The sequence below is a fragment of the Penaeus chinensis genome, chromosome 16 (genome assembly GCF_019202785.1).
Source record: "Penaeus chinensis breed Huanghai No. 1 chromosome 16, ASM1920278v2, whole genome shotgun sequence".
NCBI lineage: Eukaryota > Metazoa > Arthropoda > Malacostraca > Decapoda > Penaeidae > Penaeus > Penaeus chinensis.
In genome coordinates this window covers 6,577,112-6,599,611 of record NC_061834.1, presented here as the reverse complement: position 1 = coordinate 6,599,611, position 22,500 = coordinate 6,577,112, and the positions used below count along the sequence as shown (strand labels likewise).

Sequence of the window (22,500 nt, the reverse complement as noted above, 5' to 3'; positions counted from 1 at the left end):
TGATTTCTTTTTAAAATCTTCATAATTATTTAGAATTGGATAGAACAGAGTATGCCAAAATGGTGATAGGAATATGTAGATGAAGGTTTTGAAGATAGTGAGTAAACTGTCACTTGGGTTAAGTAGTTACATTAGATTAAGTTGGCAATTTCACGATGGTAATATAAATTTCTTTTGTCTTACAGGAGGGTATTGTGGTGGTCCTAGATGTTGGTCCAGGTGTGCGGGCCAGCACGGAAACAAGCTTCTTCTCACAGGCAAAAAAATGCTTAACAAATATTCTGCAAAGGAAGGTAAATACTAAGAGTACTCATTATTTATGATACTGAAGTGAATATATGTGATGGATAACTATTTTCTGGTTAAAAAAGTCATGAATTCTGTTACATCATCAAATATTTCTTGTGTTCCCTTCGCATCCTAAGCCTCCCCCCAATCATACAATTAGTTTATTGCTATCATCTTTTACAGATGTTTGCAGAAAAGTGTAAAGATCAAGTGGGTGTAGTTTTGTTTGGAACAGATGGTACAGACAATAATCTTGCCAGTGGAGACCAGTATCAACATATTACAGGTATGGCACAATAACCCTCTTTTATGCCAGTCTTACTTTGACATATATTGAAATTACATGAATAGTTTTGCTAATTAAGGATATGCATAACTTAGTATAAAACTGCAAGAAGTCATGCTGTTGCTTCAGAGATTTTACTCTGACAAAAGCTAGCAAACCTCCCTCATGTATGTTCAGCAAGATGGAGCTTGGACTGGTTCTTTATCTACCAATACATTTCCAGAAAGGTTGACAAGCTCTGTCTTTCTAGTATAAATAGTGGAATCTTCTTTGCCAGACATAACTGCATTAGCTTAGACTTGTTGGCATTGTTCCTGTTTTGGTTAATGTTATTATATAAATCCTTACTGTTTCCTGCTATCTGACATTTTAATTCAGTCCTAAGGGAAATAATGACCGTGGACTGGGACATGATGAATGAGGTAGACCAGGTGCCTTTCGGGAAAGCCAGAGCAGATTGGCTGGATGCCCTGGTAGTGGCAATGGACCTTATGCATGATCCTGAGTAAGTCCAAATATTTGATATAGTTTTCTATAGATAACTGTAAATGAAGGACTTGTGCTCATATTTACATATCTAAGATGGTTAATATCTTTTCAAAAGTTTGTGTGATATATGACACTAAGTTTTCCAGTTTCATATAGAACTGTGAACTATGCATTTATTTTTCCTTTTCCAGTGGAATGCGATATAGCAGTAAGAAAATTGTGTTGATGACAGACTTCAGTGGAGAGTTCAGTGATGATCAAGCATCCAAGATTATTGCTGGCCTCAACAACAGTGGCATTGAACTGAGTGTCATGTTAGTTATCATACAGAATAATCTGTTTATTTAGTTATCATTCAGAACGATATCCTATTTAGATACTTATTTACTTAGCTCAAGCTAAAGCAATCCTGGGAGAAATCCAATCTTCTTTCAGTAGCTAGGAACTGAACTTGATGAAGAAGAGAATTTGATTATTTTCATTCTTTCACAACTAATTGTTGTTGGTTCATCCACTATCAGATTTAAGCAGTCAAACTCCTGTTTGATGTGACGTTCTGATCCACCCCTATGTTCCTTATATAATGTTCCTCTTTCAGTTCCATACATTCTGTTGTCCTGTCTACGCTTTACTGCAGCATACCTCTGTTTTCTCCACCTATCCTGCCTTCACCAACCTCCCATCCTGTCAGACATCCTTACGGAATCCTACACTTTCTACTTTGACAACCTGTTCTCCTTCCTCAGATGCTTACATATCCTTCACTTGATCTACTCCTACCTTAACCCATACACTCATCAGCTCCTTTACCCATCTTCAACCTTTCCAATATCACTCTAGATTGTTGATGTATAGCAACTAACTACTAACTCAACCACCTTTCACTATTGTTTACCATACCTTCCTATAGTGCTACATGACCTTATATGTCTAGCAAGAATGTAGAATAGTTAATTTTTTGTTAGACTCCATAATTGATCATTATTTGCTCTTTACTCTGTGTAAAGTAAGCAGTGTGTGGTAGCATAGGGTTATAACTGTAGGTTTATATTATTATTTTTTTTTTTTTTCACATTATCTTTTGAAATAAATGAAAGTTTTTACACAAAGTTTATATTTATAACTTTGTAATCACAATATAGATTTCAGTTTCTCTGCTGCGAGTGTGGGTTTATATAATCATGATTATATTATATATGTATCACACTTGTAAGTTTATACTGGTATTCCAGATATAACATGATAATAATTTTTTTAAGGTTGTATAATAAACTTCATATTAATGCATCAAGTGCTCTGGATTGTTGCACATGGATTTGCACATGGATTGCTCCACAAATGCTCAGCCACCAAAGAGTCAAATAGTATCCCAATGGGACTTGTGTGAATCTATGTTTTTTTTTTTTTCTATCAATTTTAAAACTTTTATTGTTATTATTATTATTGATATTATGATTTTAAAGTATTGAAAAAAAGTATCCCTCACCAATTGTATCATCACATCAGAGGACCAGAGATAGTAGATGAAGACAACAGTGATGATGACGACATGGATGGACCCGGGAGCTCAAATGGAGCACCAAAGAGTGGTAATCCAATGAACTGGAATGGAAAACCAAAGTCTGCCATTCAATTAGCAGGTGAAGCCCTGATTACCAGGATTGTGTCTGAGGTAAGACTATGTTGCTGAATTTTATATATTTTTGTTTCATTTGATGTATATATATATATATATTTTGCTTAATTTTATTACTATTAATCGTTAATGATTATGAATCTTTTTCTTCAGGTGGATGGAATAATTTGCAGTTTTGATGAGGCCATCCCACAGCTTATCTTCTTCCAGAAAAAGTCAGCAGGTAGTGCTAACTGGAACACTGTCCTGGATATTGGTCCTGACTTCCAGATAGCCATTACAGGGAAAATCAAGGTATGATTCCATTCAGGAATTACACATGAATAGAGTTTGATGAGCCACCAGCTACAGAGATATTTGATAGTGTTTTATATGTTGTTTTGTTGCTCCATTCGAGGGGAAAAGGTAAATAAAATAGGGAACTTTGTTGAGCTGCACAAGTATATTCTGGAGGAGTGTACAGCACTGACGTTACTAACGCATACAATATATAGAGATGGATATGTTACTAGTATTACAATTATAAAATAGATAAAACACACAATTATGAATAAGATAATTATAGTTGATCATATCACAAATAGAGAGAATACTTATTTGATTTCTTCTTGAAAACAAAATTTCCTCTTCAAATTTTGAAAAGGTCTGGCTATCAATTGACTGGTTTAGATAACACTTGCAGAGTAAGTTTTTAGTTTTAAAGTACTAAACCAAGTGGCTGAACATACCTTAGTAGTTTTCAGGGAATGATGCTTAATTACTTGTGCTTTGAAAACTATATTTATCTAAAATAAATTCTTTGGAGTTGGACAAATGAAAATTACACCCTTTTTATTTTGCATATAGACTGTCAAATCTGGTATTTAAAAAAGTATGAATGATTACAGCAAAACTATCTATTAACCCTTTGCGTGTGGTCATATGTTCTGTCCACTGTGAGTTCTGTTGCACACATATGGCTCCACAAGTGCTCCATTATCAAGGAGTCAATTAGAACTTGAACAGATTTTTTATTTTGTTATTATATAACACTTGCTTGACAAATTTTCAAACAAGGCATATTGAAAACTTTGTGATCCCTTTTAACTAATATCTCTGTCTAATAACAGTCATAAAGTTACATGAATAAATAGGTGGTAATGCAGGCTTATTCAGTTGACTGTTAGTTCCATGCTTTGTTACACAATCTTTATACCAGAAAGGAATTTTTAAATTTTATCCACAAAAAGTGATTTTGTGATGGAGTCAGTGTGCTACATTGCACACTCATTTATTGATGGAAATAATGCCAAATCCCCATTTCTAATGCCCACTGAGTCTAATCATCCTTCAAGAGCTTTATGCACCATTTAATGTGATGAGCCAACAGTAACCCCTCAGTGAATTTTTGAACATCAGTTAGGGTGCAACAGCAAATTTACTCAAATTATATATTTCTATTTTGTGTGTGTGTGTGTGTGTGTGTTTGTGTGTGTGTGTGTGTTTGTGTGTGTTTGTGTGTGTGTGTGTTTGTGTGTGTGTGTGTGTGTGTGTGTGTGTGTGTGTGTGTGTGTGTGTGTGTGTGTGTGTGTGTGTGTGTGTAGGAGACTCTAGTTCTGGCTTACCCTCAGGTCAAACATTCAACTGTCCCAACTTGGAAGAAAATGCATGCCCATGATGAAACAGCAGCTATCATCAGCGAGACATCTTACCATCGCCATGATGATGCCCAGACGGCTGTTGATGAAGCAGAGGTCATAATGGGTTACAAGTATGGGACAACATTGGTTCCCTTTTCAGGTAGGAGTTCCTCATATTACTCATTATGTACATGTTTACCTGGAGCAGGATACATTTTAAAATTATGACTTTCAATCTTATACCCTTTTATTTTTCCCTTTTGATATCAAAGCCTAATTACTAAAAGATATTTATGTAAGTTTTTAAGTTGTATACATTGTGCATGTATGTTTGTTTGTTTGTGCATTTGAAGTCTGTAACCTAAATGACATTTGGAGAGGCCCAGTGTCCAGTAAGTCTAGCTTGAGCCTCTGAGGAGCATGGGGGGGGACATCCAGTGTGGGAGAATAATAAACTTAGTTTCAAGATAATGCTTACTCATGAGATATCATTTTTGTAAAACAGAAATAGAATTGGGCAAAGAATAGGTCCTTGGGGGAACTCCAGTACCATTAAGTTTCAAGCTGATGCAACATTGTTATATTTTTTATCCTGACATCTGTTTAGAGGGAAACTATTAAACCACCTCTGAGCTGTCCTCTTATGCCATAGGTTTCTAATTTGATTTGGTAGAAAATAGTAGCACATGCTTTTGAGAAAAACAGATTTGTTGATTTTAACCCAGTTCAGACAGGTCATGTGTACTAGGGTCATAACAAACGGCTTGGTCTGTGGGGTACGCCTGTACCCATGGCAGAGCGTGTGGAGCGGGAAGTTCTGCTTGATGTGGCGGACTCCCATGCCCAGTGTCTGACCATTGCCAGAAATCACCAGAGATTTTCATACTCAGGGACTTCTTTCACCTGGTGGTGATGGGTTAAATTGTTTTTCTGTCTACTGAATGTTATTGAATTTTTCTTGGGTCTTTTCAGTAGTAATAGAGAACTCTCAATTGATGCTGTGGCACTTGGAGGGGCACTTGGTTGTTTTCAAAGTATACATTGACGATTAACGGCCTACACACTTTGTGCAATCTACATATTTATCTTGTACATTTTATACATTTGTACAGATTACTGTGTTCATGAAAATGTCCAATAGCCATGTAATTTATTATCTTTATAGAAGACAAAAGCAGAGCTCTGATGTATTACCAAAAAATGCTGAAAAAAGAGTTTATTGTTTTATTAGAATATTAGTGATCATAATTGGAAATGTCCAAGTATATACAGGTAGTCTTAGATATATGGTAGAGTTCCACTCTTGACAATTATTCCCCATAAGAAGTAACTGAGTAAAATAGATTGCATTCCCCAACCTTCTGTCCAGAATTTAACCCCCCAAAAAGTTGATGAAATTAAAGTTCAGTAAAAGTTATTTGAATAAATGATAGATTTTGTGTAAATTATTATTCACAGTAGAACTAGATGGATATACCAAGCTCAATAAATTTTAGTGTTTGAGGAAACTTGGTGAATGATAGTGGAAGGGAGCACAGATGGCCTTTAATGGAGATGCCAAGCTAGAGGGGTCAGGAGAGAGGATCCTTGTCCAGGGTTGAACTTTCCGCATGGGAGCTATCAACATTACTTGGCTTTGAAACGTCTGCAAGTGAGACACCACGGGAAGTATAAGCTTTGTTTAAAACTATTGAAAATAATATCTGTTCCACTCAACCATGAATGTATCCAGTCCTGCCTGAGTGGGTTGAGACGTGAACAGGTCTACTTCTGGTAGTCCAAATTGATCCACCAATTTTTTAATACATTGTCTGACAGTGACCAGTTCACTGTCAAAGACTCATGGAGGGACAGGGCATCTGCCCACCAAATCAAGTTAAGAAGCTTCAGGATACAATGTTTCTGGGTCGCTAGTTCCAGGAGAGTCTCTGAGACTCAAAGATGCTCTGGAGACAGAGTAGACCCTTGGCGTACTGTTGCTGAATTGTCTAAAAGAATGTGTATGTGATTAAACACTGGAGTGTACTCTTCTGCTAATTTGATTGTCATAAGTTCACAGACATTTATTTTTTTTGTGTAGCCATCAGCTTGCCCACTTGCCCAATTCTTGAGACCCTTCCAAGGACTGAAAATCCCAAATATTTTATGCCACGTTTTCAATTTATTTAGTTCTTGGATTTTTTTGCTTTTCCAATTTTTAAGCTTTCCTTTAATTCTTTATATGAGCTAAGGATATCTATCTTAACCTAGTGCCACCAGGGAAAATGAATAAAAAAAGGGAAAAATGCTGTGCTCATTCTTTTTTTATTTTTGTGAAATGTCTCTATACATAGATGGCTCTGGTAGTGCTTAGCCACAAAGGAGTCAATTAGTAGGTGTTGTGACCTTACCAGATTTCAATTTTCCTTGAATTGGCAGAAAAAATGTATTTTTTAGTATTGCTATGAATATCAATGGTGTTATTTTTATTAGAAACATAATTACTATAATATTATAAACATTAGTAACAGCAAAATAGATAACTTAAAATATTTCTGTAAATCAATGAAAAGGGTGAAGGGGCAAGACAGGTAGTAGTCATAACTGGCTCACTGTTGACTTAGTACAAGTGTAGCCATCTATGTGTAAAAACAAATAAAACAAGAACTACCTTAACTTGATATTTTCATATCCAAGGGCATTAGTTCAAAGGGGTAAAGAAAAGATAATTATTGTTTATTATAAACATTTGTCACCTCTCAATATATACTTGTCATTGCAGATGAGGATGCTCAGATGAAGTTCTCATCAGATAGTCCACGTGCTCTGAGTGTCTTAGGATTTACACGCTCATCCAACGTGTGTCATAATCGTCGAGCTGGAGATCAAGTGCTAGTTGTGACTGCACGAGAAGGAGATGAGGTGGGATCTTTTGGCTTCTATTTAGTGGATTCCACCCCCCCTCCCCCCCAGTGTGGTCATTATTATATTTTTGTGTATATGCAGTACTCCATGATTTTTTTTTTTTTTTTTTTTTTTTTTTTTTTTTTATATATAGTAGTAGATATATAATATATCAGGGAAGTACATAGAGATGTGTAGAAAAAACTCTCAGTATTTTGTACATATATGATAGGTCACTAAAAACAAGTTTTATTAGGTTTCACAAGTTGCAGTCTCCTTTAGAGTATTTTAAACTTGACTTGATGGACATGTTCTGATATTTATTTCACAACTCAAAAGGTGGAAATCATGCTAAAACTCTTCAGTGTGGGTTTTATCCAAAATTTCCAAGTTTTGTTTTGTGTCTCTTTGTCCACAAAATGTTTGGCTGAGAACATCATAGTAGTTGTCAGTCATCCAGCCAATTCACCCAACTATGTTCCATGATCTAAAAGGGAAACATTTTGGTGATGTGTTGATATAAAACAAAAATTGCTCTAAACCTTGGACAATGAAGATAATAAGTAATCATATTTTTGAGCACCCCTCATATATTAAGAAATATCTGTACACTTACTATGTCTGCACTATGTTTTGTAGTGACTTTCTATATGTCTGACAGCATTGTCTTTGATGTTGCAGACAGCAGCCGTAGCTTTGTCGTCCCTCATCCAGGCGCTGGTGGAGTTAGACATGGTGGCCATCACAAGAAGGATTTACAACAAAAATTCTAACCCAGTAATGGGAGTCCTATTCCCAGAGGTCACAAAGAAATATGAGGTTGGTATTGTTAAGTACCTTTGATATTGAGTTTATGGTCCATATTTAAAATATCGTTATAAAATTACTATATGCAACTATGAAATAAAATCTATAGAATATATTCAATGATGATTGATCTTCAATGAGAATGCATAGTTAAAAAGCAAAATGCATGACAGTGTGCACTGTCATGACTTTTTGCAAAATTTATGCAACTCATTGCACAGACAAAATTACATGTACAAAAAAAAATGTGTGTGTGTGTGTGTGTGTGTGTGTGTGTGTGTGTGTGTGTGTGTGTGTGTGTGTGTGTGTGTGTGTGTGTGTGTGTGTGTGTGTGTGTGTGTGTGTGTGTGTGTGTGTGTGTGTGTGTGTGTGTGTGTGTGTGTGTGTGTGTGTGTGTGTGTGCGCGCGCGCGCACTTAGACTTGTAGATAGCCCTACAATGTATAGTTTTTTCTTTTTGATATTCATCATAGTGCATGAAATGACACCAGTTCCTGACAATACATGACCGAATGTTATGCAAAAAATATGCATATCATCATGCTATTTGCTGTTTAAAAGAATGAAACTAGTTTTTGTATTTTTTGTCCTAAACACACATGCCAAAGTCCTAGGAAGTTAGATTTGCATTCTCCACACAGTTTTGATATATTGCAATTTAAAGTTTTGTAATATCTGTAATATATATGTGTGTGTGTGTGTGTGTATGTGAAATTTATATGTATGTATGTATGTATGTAAAAAAAAATCCATAGATAATTTTGTTTAGATCTCTATTAAAATGCACATGTTCTTGCATTTTCTAATTAGTATCTGTGTTTGCAGTGCCTTATCTGGATCCCACTTCCATTCCAAGAAGACATCAGACTGTTTACATTTCCAAGTTTACAGCGGTTGACTGAGAAGTTAGCAGAGAAAGAGAAACAAGCGATGGATGACCTTATATCTTGCATGGATTTGAGTGGTCATGATGAGTGAGTATGTTGTTGTAATAATTTTTTCTAATCTGTATGAATATCAGGTGATTTTAGGGTTAAGTATAGAAACAATATTTTCTCCTTCCTGTCTTATATCATTCATGTATCAAGGAGCATTTAGGCTTAATTAGTGCTAACTTGATGGTTTACAGCTGACTGGCAGACATAAATGTATCACACTTTTAATAGCTCATCTGTCCTTTACAGCACCCTCTCCTCATTGTTACGTTATTTTCATTTGGTTGCCTAGCTTCTCCCCTTTTTGCATTAAAGCAACACAACGTTTTCCTGTGTTTTGTGTCTTCTTCTCTTCTACTTGTTTTGTTTGTTTTTCTTTTTTCTTTTTCTTTGTTTTTTTCTCTCTCCTCTCTCTCTCACTATCTCTCTCTCTCTCTCTCTCTCTTTCTCTCTCTCTCTCTCTCTCTCTCTCTCTCTCTCTCTCTCTCTCTCTCTCTCTCTCTCTCTCTCTCTCTCTCTCTCTCTCTCTCTCTCTCTCTCTCTCTCTCTCTCCCCCCTCCCTCCCTCTCTCCCTCCCTCCCTCCCTCCCCCCCTCCCTCCCTCCCTCCCTCCCTCTCTCCCTCTCTCCCTCCCTCCCTCTCTCCCTCCCTCCCTCCCTCCCTCCCTCCCTCCCTCCCTCTCTCCCCCTCTCCCTCTCTCCCCCTCTCCCTCTCTCCCTCTCTCCCTCTCTCTCTTCTCTCTCTCTCTCTCTCTCTCTCCTCTCTCCCTCCCTCCCTCCCTCCCTCCCTCCCTCCCTCCCTCCCTCCCTCCCTCTATCCCTCCCGCCCTCCCTCTATCCCTCCCGCCCTCCCTCCCTCCCTCTATCCCTCCCTCCCTCCCGCCCTCAATCCCTCCCTCCCACCTTCCCTCCCTCCCTCCCTCCCACCCTCCCTCCCTCCCTCCCTCCCTCCCTCCCTCCCTCCCTCCCTCCCTCCCTCCCTCCCTCCCTCCCTCCCTCCCTCTCTTTTGTGGGTTGGTTGTGATTATGATGATATTACAAAGCCACACACCTGTCAGAGTAAGTCTTATGCCCATATTTTGGGCCACAAGCAGGCAGTTAAGAGTTAATGTCACAAAAACATACATAGAGTAATTATGAAGTGAGCACATAAATGTTCAATTTTAAATAATTATGGAATGGAATGGTACTTTCTTTAAAGTAGTTTAAAGTAATTTCTTTTGCTAAGAAAGTACTTCAATATTGTATTCTTAAAATGTCTCGTCATGGGGGGAAAATTGGCCAAAGGCCAAGTGAGAAATGTCTCAAGGGAAATTGTCTTGTCTGCACAAAGCTCTTGGAATGAGATTGACTCAGTGACTCATCAGTAAGAGGCTTGTTCACAAGCTCTAGCAGGATTCCCAATGATCTTTAAGAGGGTGAAGTTTACCTTCCTTTAATACATAAAGAGTACTACTAATAACAAATTGTAACTTATTGTTACAAGTGTAAACTCCCAGTGTGAGATAATATGGATTCTGCACAACAAAAGCAATATTATCATCTTGATACAATAAAACCGATAACAAATGTAGACCTCAAAAATAGGCAAAATGGAAATGAAAGATAAAAGATAAAAGGGGTAGTAACATTACAAAGAGGAGGCAAGGAGTCCTAAAACTGCATACAAGTGATGTGTAGTCTGGCCCAACAAGCCACACACCTGGGGAGTTGCCACTCATGGAAGCCAAATGCATGGATTTTGGTCTATGTGCAAGGCATCTGAATCCAATGGATTAATAACCTGGTTTATATTATCATACTAGAATGCCGCTACTGTATTACCAGATAGAATCCCAGCTTGATACTATTAAGATGACTGTGAATTTTGGGCAGTTGTACTAGTATTACTAATGCTAATAATTTAGTATCTTCATGTATTAGGCAAAACAAGACTCCTACCCAGGCATCAGTAATTATAGGCCATTTCTATGCATATATAGCACACTGCATGCTTTCATTTATACAACCTAAAAAATCATTTATTTCAGTGATGAGGAGGAGCTAGAGCCAACTACAGTTTTGAACCCACAGCTACAACACTATTATAATGTTCTGACCCATCGTGCCATCCACCCTCATGATCCACTTCCTCCACCTGCTGATCACGTTCTGGTGAGTTGCTTTGTTTTTAATCCTCTAAAGGTACCTGGAACTGAGTATTTTAAGGTTGGCTTGCAAATTTCACTGTGCAGGTACATCCACCAGGCACACCCACTCTTTGCACTGTATTGTTGATATTTATCATTGAGATTTTTCAACTACTTGGGTATGAATTGTGATGTAGTTTAAATTTTGGTACATTATGGATTGATATATAGAAAGTTTGGAAGTTTGTATTTTATTGATATTTATTATATTGGTGAGAATTTTTTTTTCTTCTCTGTTTGCAGAACATCTTGAAGCCTCCTGAGAGTCTATGTGAAGGTCGGGATAGAGTAGCTCCTGCACTTCAAACTGCTTTCCCAACTAAGAGAGTTGTCAAGAAGACAAAGGATAAGGCAGACTTGTTTTCAAGGTATGTATAGAAATAAAGCAGAGTAAATAATGATGCTACCATCAACTGCCTCATTAGAAGGACTGTTTGTAGGTTGATTCTAGCAGATATACTCCACCTGGTGACATATTTAGCTGCTGGAAATAAGATTTTGGGGGGAAAAAAAAAAAAAAAAAAAATATATATATATATATATATATATATATATATATATATATATATATATATATTTATGCTTCATATATCATTGTTAATTTTAACCTTTGTCTTCTGAACAACAGCGACAGTCATGCTGACAAGAAAATAAAGTTAGGTGATGATGACAATGTAAATGCAGGTGACCTGACTCGACCCCTGGTAACTAAAGTGACTTCAACTACTCCCGTTCAGGACTTCATGGCTCTTCTTGCTGGAGAAGCTCCTAACTTCAACCTCAGTTAGTATTTCTTCCTTCTCTGTTGTTCACCAAAAATGGAATGATAATATTTCATTTTCTGTTAACTGGAAAATTTGTGTGTGTGTGTGTGTGTGTGTGTGTGTGTGTGTGTGTGTGTGTGTGTGTGTGTGTGTGTGTGTGTGTGTGTGTGTTTGTGTGTGTGTGTGTGTGTGTTGTGTGTGTTGTGTGTGTTTGTGTGTGTGTGTGTGTGTGTGTGTGTGTGTGTGTGTGTGTGTGTGTGTGTGTGTGTGTGTGTGTGTGATTTTCCTACATTCTTATATGTAATGAAAAAATAATGATTCTTCCCTTTTTCTGATAAGGATTCATATTCTGATCAGTTGTTGTGTAGAATTAGAAAAAAAAGGAGATATAGTAATGTGATTATTCCAATTTTATTTTAATCCATGTAAACATTTAGAGAGGAATTTTTGGTCAGCAGAAGATAGCATACTACTTACCATACTACTTACCACTGTTGATAAGTAACCTGTTACGTAGTTTTCTTCTGAGCTTTCAGAGGTTTAGAAATAATGGTGGAGGAAATTTTTCTGCTGATCGTAATAACATAATGGTGCCAGTTACATATTAGAGTAGTATAGATTTTAATTATTGCCTTTAAACAATATAAATTTTTAAAAATTAATTTCAGTTTGCAGTCAGCTTGGAGATGTGGTGATGCAATTGTTAGATAGTATTGGTGGTGGTGGTGCTACCAGTGCTGCCGTAACCACCAAAATCTTGGACTGCTTGGAGAACTTCCGTCGTGAGTCATGTGGCATAGATCCTGCGGTATACAACAAGTTCATTACCTCTATGAAGGACACAGTAACGACAAGGTCATTGAATGAATTTTGGAGTCGTGTCAAAGAAGGTTAGTCAGGTTTTGCAAAGGTGTTAGCAGTCTTGTAAAATTGATGAGATACATTATGCAAAGTGAATTTTAGTAGGATTATTTTAACTTTGTATTTGTCTGCAGGTAACTACGGCTTAATCTCAAGCAATGAAAATATGAGAAGTACTGTCAGTGCAGAGGAAGCTGAGGCTTTCTGGCAGGTGGAGGTTGAGATGCAGGCACCACCCCCAAAACCTGAGGCCAGTGATGATATGGAAGATCTGGTCAGTATGATGGGATCGTTTAAATTACTCTTCTTTCTTTCTCTTTTTTACACTGTTTTTTTCTTTCTTTCTTGTACCTCCTTTATTTCTTCCTTTTCCTTACTCATAAGCCTTTTGCTCCTCTTCCTCCTCTACCTTGAATTATATACATTTAATAGAATTCACATAAAAGCTATTCAGTATATTACATTTTTAGATATGACTCATTACCTTGACATTTAAATTTTTCTTCCAGTTGGATGACCTGTAAACTTCAGAAGCATGACTTGTTCCTCATCAGCAAGCTTATAAATCCAGCAGAGAAGCTTCTGTTCCTAAGAAGTTGTAGCCTTCTTTAATACCAAGAATTTTGTATTTTTATACTTATTAATATGTATATTGGAAAAGTATGGGGTACAGTTATGCCATAGAATTTCTTTATCAACTGCAGTATGGACAAAAGTCAGTGAATATATATTGAGTATAAAGGTGTTATTCTGTCACAGCTCCCTCCATATAATGTTTGGGTTGATTGTAGTATTTGATTATCCTGTGAATAGAACTGTTCTGATGTTTCTTTGTTCCTAGAAATTTGTTTTCTGTACTTCTTAACTAGATGTCTTTAACAGAGTATAAAATTATATTTTCTTAGGAAACTTCAGTCTGATTTGACAGGAAGTTTAGTGAAGTTTTGGTGACATTACAGTTAGAAGTGCAACTTCTAAAATTTTGAAATTGGAAGGATAAAGTTTAGCTAAAACATATGGTAAGTTAGAAATGTGATTCTATTCAGACTCATTCAAAAATAAAATTGTTATTGATTCTTTGCTTTTTCTTTTTTTGCTGAAAATCATTTAATCAATTGGATTACCATGACAAAGGGTGACAGGAACGGACCATTATGAAAAATTCATCTGAAGGATGACATGATGGGAATGACTTACAAGAAGTGCACAGAACTTTTGGAGGAAGACTAGACTCAATGGCCATTTAGGAAGGGGCTGGTTGTTGCATTGTTTCTGCCAGCAAATGAGGGTGTAATGTAACATTTGTAAGCCATAGCTGGAAGAGCACTGGGTCCAGAAGTAACATAATTTCCATGCTCAGGATCCTATTCCTGACCACTGTGATTGACAGAGCAGGTTGTGTTACAGTAGATTGAATAATATGAAAATATGAAAACGTAACACATAACAAAATGTTTCTTATTGTTATAGTTATTGCACATAGTTATAGACTACTTAGAAATGATATAGAGTCAGTGCAAGGAAAAAAGGATATCAAATGACAACTGCACCATTGTCATGCCCATTGTTGTTGTGAGGGGCTTAGGAGATGGGGACTGGGACACAGTTTGGGGATCAGCCCTTCCTTGAGCCTCAACCCTCAACTTGCCTAATTTTGCACAATCTTTTCTTCTTCTCCTTTTGAGTTCTTTCTCTTCTCCAACCCTTCTATCATCCACTTCCTAAGAGACCTGTGTTTTGTGCCATTTATGAATGGCCTGGGGGCAAAGTAGGCAAAGTTTCCTTCCACAGGTGCCCCGATCTTCTACCACATTCTTTCCTACATCAACCTATCCCTCTACCCCTCAAATGCTTCTTCCCCATTAAGAAAACCCTTGTATCTCAGACCACCACAACCAACTCCACTTCAGAAACTCTTGAAGACATTCATAAATATCTAATCATGACACCCACACCTCATCCATCCTTCAATCTCTGCTGCCATTCCATTTACACTCAAAGTAACTGCCAAAATCAATCCATCCTCCCACCCATGTTCCTCTTACACCCCCAATTGCCCTTAAACTCCCCCTTCTTTTGCTAATCCCTACCTTTCCATACAAATGTCTTCCTTTAACAACTTATTCACCCTCTCTACCCTCACCCCTCCTTGCCCCTTTGAATGCCATACTATCTGAAGTGGTATACACTTTTGACATATAGCACATTTATTTACCAACTAACCCACTTCTTTACCTCTTTCACAACTACACCTTTCCATAGTGCAGTATGACCTTTGATGTCTAGCACATTTATTTTGTTTTGTAACTATTAACCATCAAATGACAGATATGGACCCTTGAAATTGGCAAAAAAAGCATTTATGCAGAAAAGGAGAAAAACATTGCAAAGGAGAAGCAAGGAGTCTGGCCACCACACACAAGTGTTCTAAGATGGGCCAACAAACCACACACTTAGGAGAGTTGTGACTCAAGTAAGCCTAATGCCTGAATTTTGGATCACGTGCTGGCAGCAAGGAACCTAACAGTTAAGTAGTTTGTATTTTTTACACACAAGTATATTTTCCTCCCCCTCCTCCCCCCAGTCCCATGCCTGTTGTTGTGGTGGTGGGGGCTTAGGAGAAGGAAACAGGTCTAATGCCAGGGATCATCCCTACCTTGGGCTTCAGCCTTGACTCAACTAATTTTGCACAATCTTTTCTTCTGCTTACCTTTTTCTTCTCTTCGCCAACCTCTTCTACTATCTACTTCACAAGGTTGAGAGTCGTGTTAAAAGAATGAAAGGCTGACTTTGTGCCAGTCATGAAAGACCTAGTTAAGGGAGTCATGGGCACAGTTTTCCCTTTTAGTTGTTTAGCCCTTACCCCTCAAGGGGACCCTGAGGGTTGATTGTTTCTCTCCCCAACATACTCCAGGCTTATCATGGCCAGTAATGAAGATTTTGTACCCTTATCAACTAGCCCCAATGGTTTTAATTCTCCACCCCCCCAATCCCTTGCCCGTTGTTGTCGTGGGGGGGCTTAGGAGGCAGAGACTGGGACCCAATGCTGGGGAACTCCCCAACCTTGGGACTCAGCCCTCGACTCAACAAATTTTGCATTGTCTTTTTTTCCCCCTCCTACTTTTTCCTTTCTGTCCCTTCACCAACCCCTTCTACTATCCACTTCCTAAGGTGTGAGAGCCGTGCTGAAAGGATGAAAGGCTGACTTTGTGCCAGTCCTGAACGGCCTGAGGGAGCCATGGGCACGGTATTCCCCTGCTTTAGTTGTCTAGCCCTTACCCCTCAAGCGACCCTGAGGGGTGGACCGTTTCTCTCCCCAACATACTCCAGGCTTATCATGGCCAACAATGAATAACCATTAACCATTAACCATACCATTATTAGAGGCAATTGCCTCTTCATCAAATAGCTCCACCAATTCAAACTTGCCCGATTCCCTGACCCCAGGCTCTCCTTTGACCACGGCTCTGAACACTACAACTAATACCCCCTCCTCAATGCCGACTAGTACAGTATCCACCCTAATCAACACCCCAGGAGACATTTCTCCCAACATGCTCAACTTCAACAACTATACCCCCACAACCTTCTTCATCAACTACCCCATCATCCCTTATACTACTTTACAACCTTATTGTCCACCTCCCCATAACACTACTTCCCTCAACACTACTCCTTCTTCCACATGCCCCCGTCCTTCTACTACCCCCATCTCTACAAAATTCTTAAATAATCTATTTAGCCCAGCCAAATGGGACCGATTTTTCGTGATCCCTCCCACAACTTCTCACACTTTCTGCTTTGATAACCTATTTCCATTTCTCAAATGCATATACATCCTTCACTTGATCTAACCCCTATACATTACCTTACCCAACCTTAACCCATTGCCCAACTTTGACAACTAATCACTAACTCAACCACGCTTCACTACCATTTACTGTAGTGCTACATGACCTTAGATGTCTAGCACATTTATTTTGCTTTTAACCATTAACCATTTAATTCTCCAGTCACATGCTCTCTTTTGACCACAAATCTGAACACTGCTACTACTACTGTTACCTAGCACCCTTGTGAGTGCTGTTATACTACTTATTACCACTCGTAACATTCCTTTGAATGAAGTCCCCCCCCCCCCCGTCCTATGCCCGTTGTTGCTGTGGGGGAGCTTACAAGACGAAGACTGAGGCCCAATGCCAGGGGTCACCCCTACTTGGTCCTCAGGCTTCTACTAAGTAATTTGCAAGGTCTTCTCTTCTTCCCTTCTCCTTTTCCTTCTTTTCTCCAACCGCTTCTATTGTCCACTTCCTAAGGTGTGAGAGCCTTGTTGAAAGGATGAAAGGCCGACTTTGTGCCAGTCACGACCATCCTAGGGGAACCATGGACACTGCATTCCCTTTTAGTTGTCTAGCCCTTACCCCTCAAGGGGATCCTAAGGGGTGGACCATTTCTTTCCCTAACATACTCCAGGCTTACTATGGCCAGTAATGGAGATTTTTTACCTCTATTAGGGGCAATGAGGCTTGCCCCACTGTTTTGAATTCCCCCAGTTCCCTGACCCCAGGCTCTCCTGAATACTACAACTACCCCCTTCTCAATGCTTGTTATCACATCAGTCTAGTTCAAACCATCCACCCAGATCATTACTCAACCTCCTCTTCTCGCAACAACCTCTACTTCATCTCCTCCATCCCCAAAGCTTTCTTCATCCTCTCTTATTAGTATTATGCAGCCTTATTAACCATCTCTGCAATACTACTTCATTCTATGCCACTGCCTTTTTTAACAGTTTCATCCAAATCCCAAACTAAAACATTATAAACCCTGACTGACTTCACTGGCAAACCCATTCCTGCCCAGCCTCATCCCTCCCTCAATACTTGCACTGGAACTGTCTCCATCTCCCCTACAAATTGCCCTGTCAAGGATTGATCAGATTGTGGAGAAGATGTACTTACCAGCCACATGGACACCACCCCTCTCTTTCCTTACTCTGCCAGTAGCAGACAATCTAAACATTTTACCTTGTCTCCTACTACACCCTCCTCCACCTACCTCTTCCTCTACCCCTTATATGACTATCTGATCTTCTGCTCCTCATAAGAAAACCTTTGTTTCTCAGACCTCCCCAACCAAATCCACATCACTTGCATCATCTGCCCTTCCTTCCCCATTATCTCCTCTGCTTTCCCCTGGATATACATGTCTGTTTGCCACAACAATCCCCTTTCCTGGATTCTCTCCATCCTGATATTTTCCTGAAACTGAACTAATCACTCCTAAAACCCCCTTTCTCCTTTGCTAATCCTACCATACCTAATGGGCATCCTTGCAAAATCCCATATTTCTTCCTTTAATAACTTTGATCTAATCTTAACAAAGTTTTTCCTCCAAACATACTTTCCAGGTAATAATTGCCTCCTCCACACCATCATCTTTTCCTCAGTTTGAATGTGTCCCACAAGGCAGTGTGTTCAGAACCACCTTATTCTCTCTTGTTGTTATAGGCATTGTTTCACCTCTACTATATGTGGATGATTTAACCATCTTTGCCTCTGGCAAAGATGGTTAACCTGCTTTCCACTAACTCCTCCAGTCTGTGATATTAGTATCTTCCTAGGCCACTAATGATGGCTTACACTTTTCTACCTCTAAATCCTTCCTTCTCCATCATTTTGACTTTAGCACATGTAGGTCCCTAAAGCCCACTCTTCTTTTTTCATATGGTTCTCCACTCCAAAACCATCCCTCTGGCAAGTTCCTGGCTATTTTTTACTCCAAACTAGTTGAGAGCATGTATGCCATTTTTTGCGACGCCATCATGACCTTCTCTCCCTCCGATGCTATGCTCGTTTCCATCAATTTTCCCTTGCCAAACTAATTACCCCTCAATCTCTGCTTCCTACCTTTTCTTCTCCACATTTACCTATACTGTTTTCTGTTCACATGGATATTCTCCTCTCCTCTTTGCCCTTTCCCCATCTCTTACCTTTTCCCTTTTCTGCCCATTTTACTCCTCCATTGCTTATACCTTACCCCTGTATTTGCTCCTCTTGTTTTTCTGACCTATGAAAATCAGACATTCCCCTACTCATTTCATTGACCATGTCTCCACTCATTCCTCCAGTACCTATGTTTAAACTCTAAATCCTTCTCTGGTGCTGGTTTTGCAATAATAATTTAGTTTAATTCCACTTCTTACAATGGTTATTCTTGGTGTGACAGGCTGTCTGTTTACTTTGCTTCTAAATTACCCCTTGTATGTACCATCCACTGGCAGCATGGGATTTGATCATGGGTCAGCAAGATTGCCAGATGAGAATGCTACTACTGCACCACATACTGCACCCACATTCAAATATCCCCCCTCCTGAGTCCAGTCTCCCTACTACAGAGCTGTCCGTGCTTATTTTCGCCGTAAAATGCATGTACTCATTTCCTTCCTCCTTTCTCACTATTTTTACTTACACCCATTACTCATACTCTCTCATACAATCTATGCACATGACCAACCCCCTTGTCCATAAGATTCAGGACTGGTTGGTTTACCTGTGTACATGTCACAAATATATCAGGCTTTGCTTGGTGCCCAGCCATTTCAGAATCTTTGGCAATGAACAGGCAGACACTCTAGGTCAGTGACTCTTAACCATTTTACTACCATTTCCCCTTTAAGAATCTGTCCTTCTGTCTATGCCCCCCTTGCATCTATGAATAAAATTCATAGATGTAAAGGAAATTATAAATTTGTTCTTAATCTTTTTATTGAATATGAATTAGTCACATTATTAATAAAAAGAATAACAAATATAATTAAAGAAATTTCTGTTTTTTCCCAAGGGTTCCTTGTCCCTCTTGGAAATGGCTGACACCCACCTGGGGGGGGTTTCCCCCCAGGTCAAGAACCACTTCCGCTATATCCACATCACACCATTTCTCTTGTATTACAGCCACAGATTATTGTCCCCACTTTAAGACCCACCTTTTACATACTGTGAAACTACGTCTCCTCTTGGTCATCCCCATTTCATCAGAAGATACAATGGGAGACAGCTCTTGCCTACTTGCACATTGGCCACACTGCTTGATGCACTCCTGTCTCATGTTACATTCTGATATGTCTTTATGTTCCCTATGTAAAGTACCTCTCTCAGTCCTACACATTTTGGTATCCTGTCCATGCTTTACTGCTACCTGTATCTCTGCTTTTCCTCACTTATCCTTCCTGCCCAGACCACCCAACTTGTTAGACATCCTTATAGAATCCCACACTTTCTCCTTTGACAATTAGTTCTCCTTCCTCAGATACATACATATCCTTCACTTGATCTAACCTTAACCCATTTACTCATTCTCTCTACCTTTATCCCTCTTTATCCTTTCCAATCCATCCTTCTACTGTATGACTGTTGACGTGTAGCACATAATCATATCAACTCCTCCCCCTCTTTACTCTTTCCAATCCTATGCATTCCTATAGTGCTACATGACCTTTGATGCCTGGCATATTCATTTTTTACCATTAACCATTCTTTCTTTCTTTTGCTTTCCTATGGCAATTGAAATCAGGTACATATAAAATATATTGGGAAAATATGTTTGATATTTTTTTCTTTCTTTTTTTAGTTTATTACACCATAGTTTATTTAGTTATAGCAGTAAGCAATGTTAATTAATCTGCTGTATCCAGGTGCCTCGCAACTTGCACTTGGAACAAAATTCAGAGTGCTTACTCTCGAGGGATGTGCGACTTGTAAGCACGGCCATCACATACACTCAAATGTGGTTCCAAGAGTCCTTGCCTCCTCTCTGCAGTGCTATTAACATTTTTTTTTGTTGACATATTTTTGCAGTTTTGCCATTTTTTAGAGATCTATATTTGCCATTTGTTGTGCGGTTTAAAGATGGTAATAGACTGTTATCATTAAGCAGATTCCTTCTATCGTCAGGTACAAATAACAATGACACTGTTATTCTCCAAGCATAGCCTATGGATGGTGCACTCCACCCTAGTGGCCCAGTGGAAATCCTTCAGGAGCACATACACAAACCCCTTCCTGAAGACCCGCTGAATGTACAACTATGACCATGGGGTGATGATATGTTTTCCTAGTCCATACCCAGTTATCTGGATGCCTAGTGAAACCGCAGGATTAAAGCAAAGATATAAAAGCACTTCATCTCTCTAAATGTATGAACTAAAAACTGTCAGTGGTCAAAATGATGTTTAAAAAAACAAAAACAATGATAATTCCCTTTGATTTCCTTATTTATTGCACTTGGACCATGTGCTATCCAGCTGGTTGCCTCTGTCATGCATTGACTGAACTGCTTTGATCTAGGGGAGGAAAAAAAAGAAAAGAACATAAAAAAAAAGTCATGCTGAAATTCAGTGATTTAATAAGAATTTAATAATTAAAAAGAAAAAAAAAAGTGAAGTCATGTGTAGAAATTCAGGGATTTAATAAGCATGTTAGTATAACAGAAATATCACATTTATTGACAGCATTTTCATCATTCCACCTATTATAAACACAATGTACTGTTTAACATATTGTAGTTTGATTTCCTAACCACAGCATTATGTAGGTTTAGTTTAGATTTAGTGGACAGGATCTTACTTCTATTCGTTAATCATTTTCTAACAATAGACGAAGTTTAAATTGCCCTTTATCAGGTAATCAATTAATCTTCATTTCACCAATTGACTAATATATTTACAATGAGTGGTGCTTACACATTTCTAAAATGATGCTGATGAGCTTTCACCATTACACAGCCAGAATATTTAGTTAAATCTTCATACTCTGATCTTTACAATCTGAGTGTTTAGGTTACATGATATTTAATGTATATGAAATGTAAAAATACTAAAATCTTGATAAAATGTAAAGCTACTGATAGATTCTCTTTTGAGTGTTTAATCTTTTAATTATCAAAAATGAGGGATCATTCAAATTGATAGTTTAAGTAATGTTATCGAATACTAACCAACATTACAATCATTTTTCTCTTGTAAATTATGACTAAAAACCCTTTTTACTTAAATTAAGCTTTCTATAGAGTCAAGGTTTTTTTTCAGATTTGTATATTCAGCAAGCCTGTTTCATTAACTAAAAATATACTCAATTTCATCCCACAGTTGAATGGCCCAAGTTACCAAGTATCTTATAACACAAATGCCTAAAGGTCTAATCATTAGCAGCCCTAAACATGAGAAATGACAGAATTTACACTGGAGCCTCTTGATTTTTTTTAATTAGTTCATGAACTCCCATTACTCTTCAGACATTTGCCATGTGAGGTCAGCTGCATAGTTTTACAATGACCTATTATGCATTTCCCCCAAAGTACAATGAAAATCTTATAACAGTAACTACTGTTCTTGTCATTAAGGTCAACTTCTTTTAATTAAATTTAAACAAGTCATGAACACTTCTAAAAAGTTTTCCATACAATGAAAGTGAAGTAACAGTCTTGCATATGAATGAATTTGGTTGAAATAGCACAGGTTAGTGTCAATAGTCACAAGAAATAATGCTTTACCACAGAGTTCAATCCTCTTTCAATATCAATAAAAAAAAATTGTCTGATTTTCAGTGTTAAATATTAAAGCTCAGTAATGCTTATCTTCAGTAACCCATGTAATCTGTTATCAACATTCACTCACTTTCTTCTCCTTACAGCATGCAGTTACATAAAGGATTTACACACTGGTTATATCAACATCATAAACACAATAC

At 38.2% G+C, this 22,500-nt stretch overlaps 1 protein-coding gene across 1 annotated transcript in view; it reads left to right on the top strand.

Annotated features, from left to right (window-relative positions):
• LOC125033169 (X-ray repair cross-complementing protein 5-like) overlaps positions 1-13,830 on the top strand; it is a 16,159-nt gene extending 2,329 nt beyond the window's left edge. The window contains exons 2-17 of the mRNA XM_047624520.1: positions 186-293; positions 472-574; positions 953-1,079; positions 1,255-1,377; positions 2,570-2,735; positions 2,853-2,993; positions 4,310-4,478; positions 7,080-7,219; positions 7,883-8,020; positions 8,833-8,981; positions 10,971-11,094; positions 11,373-11,497; positions 11,758-11,912; positions 12,562-12,783; positions 12,889-13,028; positions 13,264-13,830. Coding sequence (XP_047480476.1) covers positions 186-293; positions 472-574; positions 953-1,079; positions 1,255-1,377; positions 2,570-2,735; positions 2,853-2,993; positions 4,310-4,478; positions 7,080-7,219; positions 7,883-8,020; positions 8,833-8,981; positions 10,971-11,094; positions 11,373-11,497; positions 11,758-11,912; positions 12,562-12,783; positions 12,889-13,028; positions 13,264-13,278 — 2,145 coding nt within the window. The 3' untranslated portion in view covers positions 13,279-13,830. The remainder of the gene's footprint in view (positions 1-185; positions 294-471; positions 575-952; positions 1,080-1,254; positions 1,378-2,569; positions 2,736-2,852; positions 2,994-4,309; positions 4,479-7,079; positions 7,220-7,882; positions 8,021-8,832; positions 8,982-10,970; positions 11,095-11,372; positions 11,498-11,757; positions 11,913-12,561; positions 12,784-12,888; positions 13,029-13,263) is intronic.
• Positions 13,831-22,500: the final 8,670 nt, after the last annotated feature.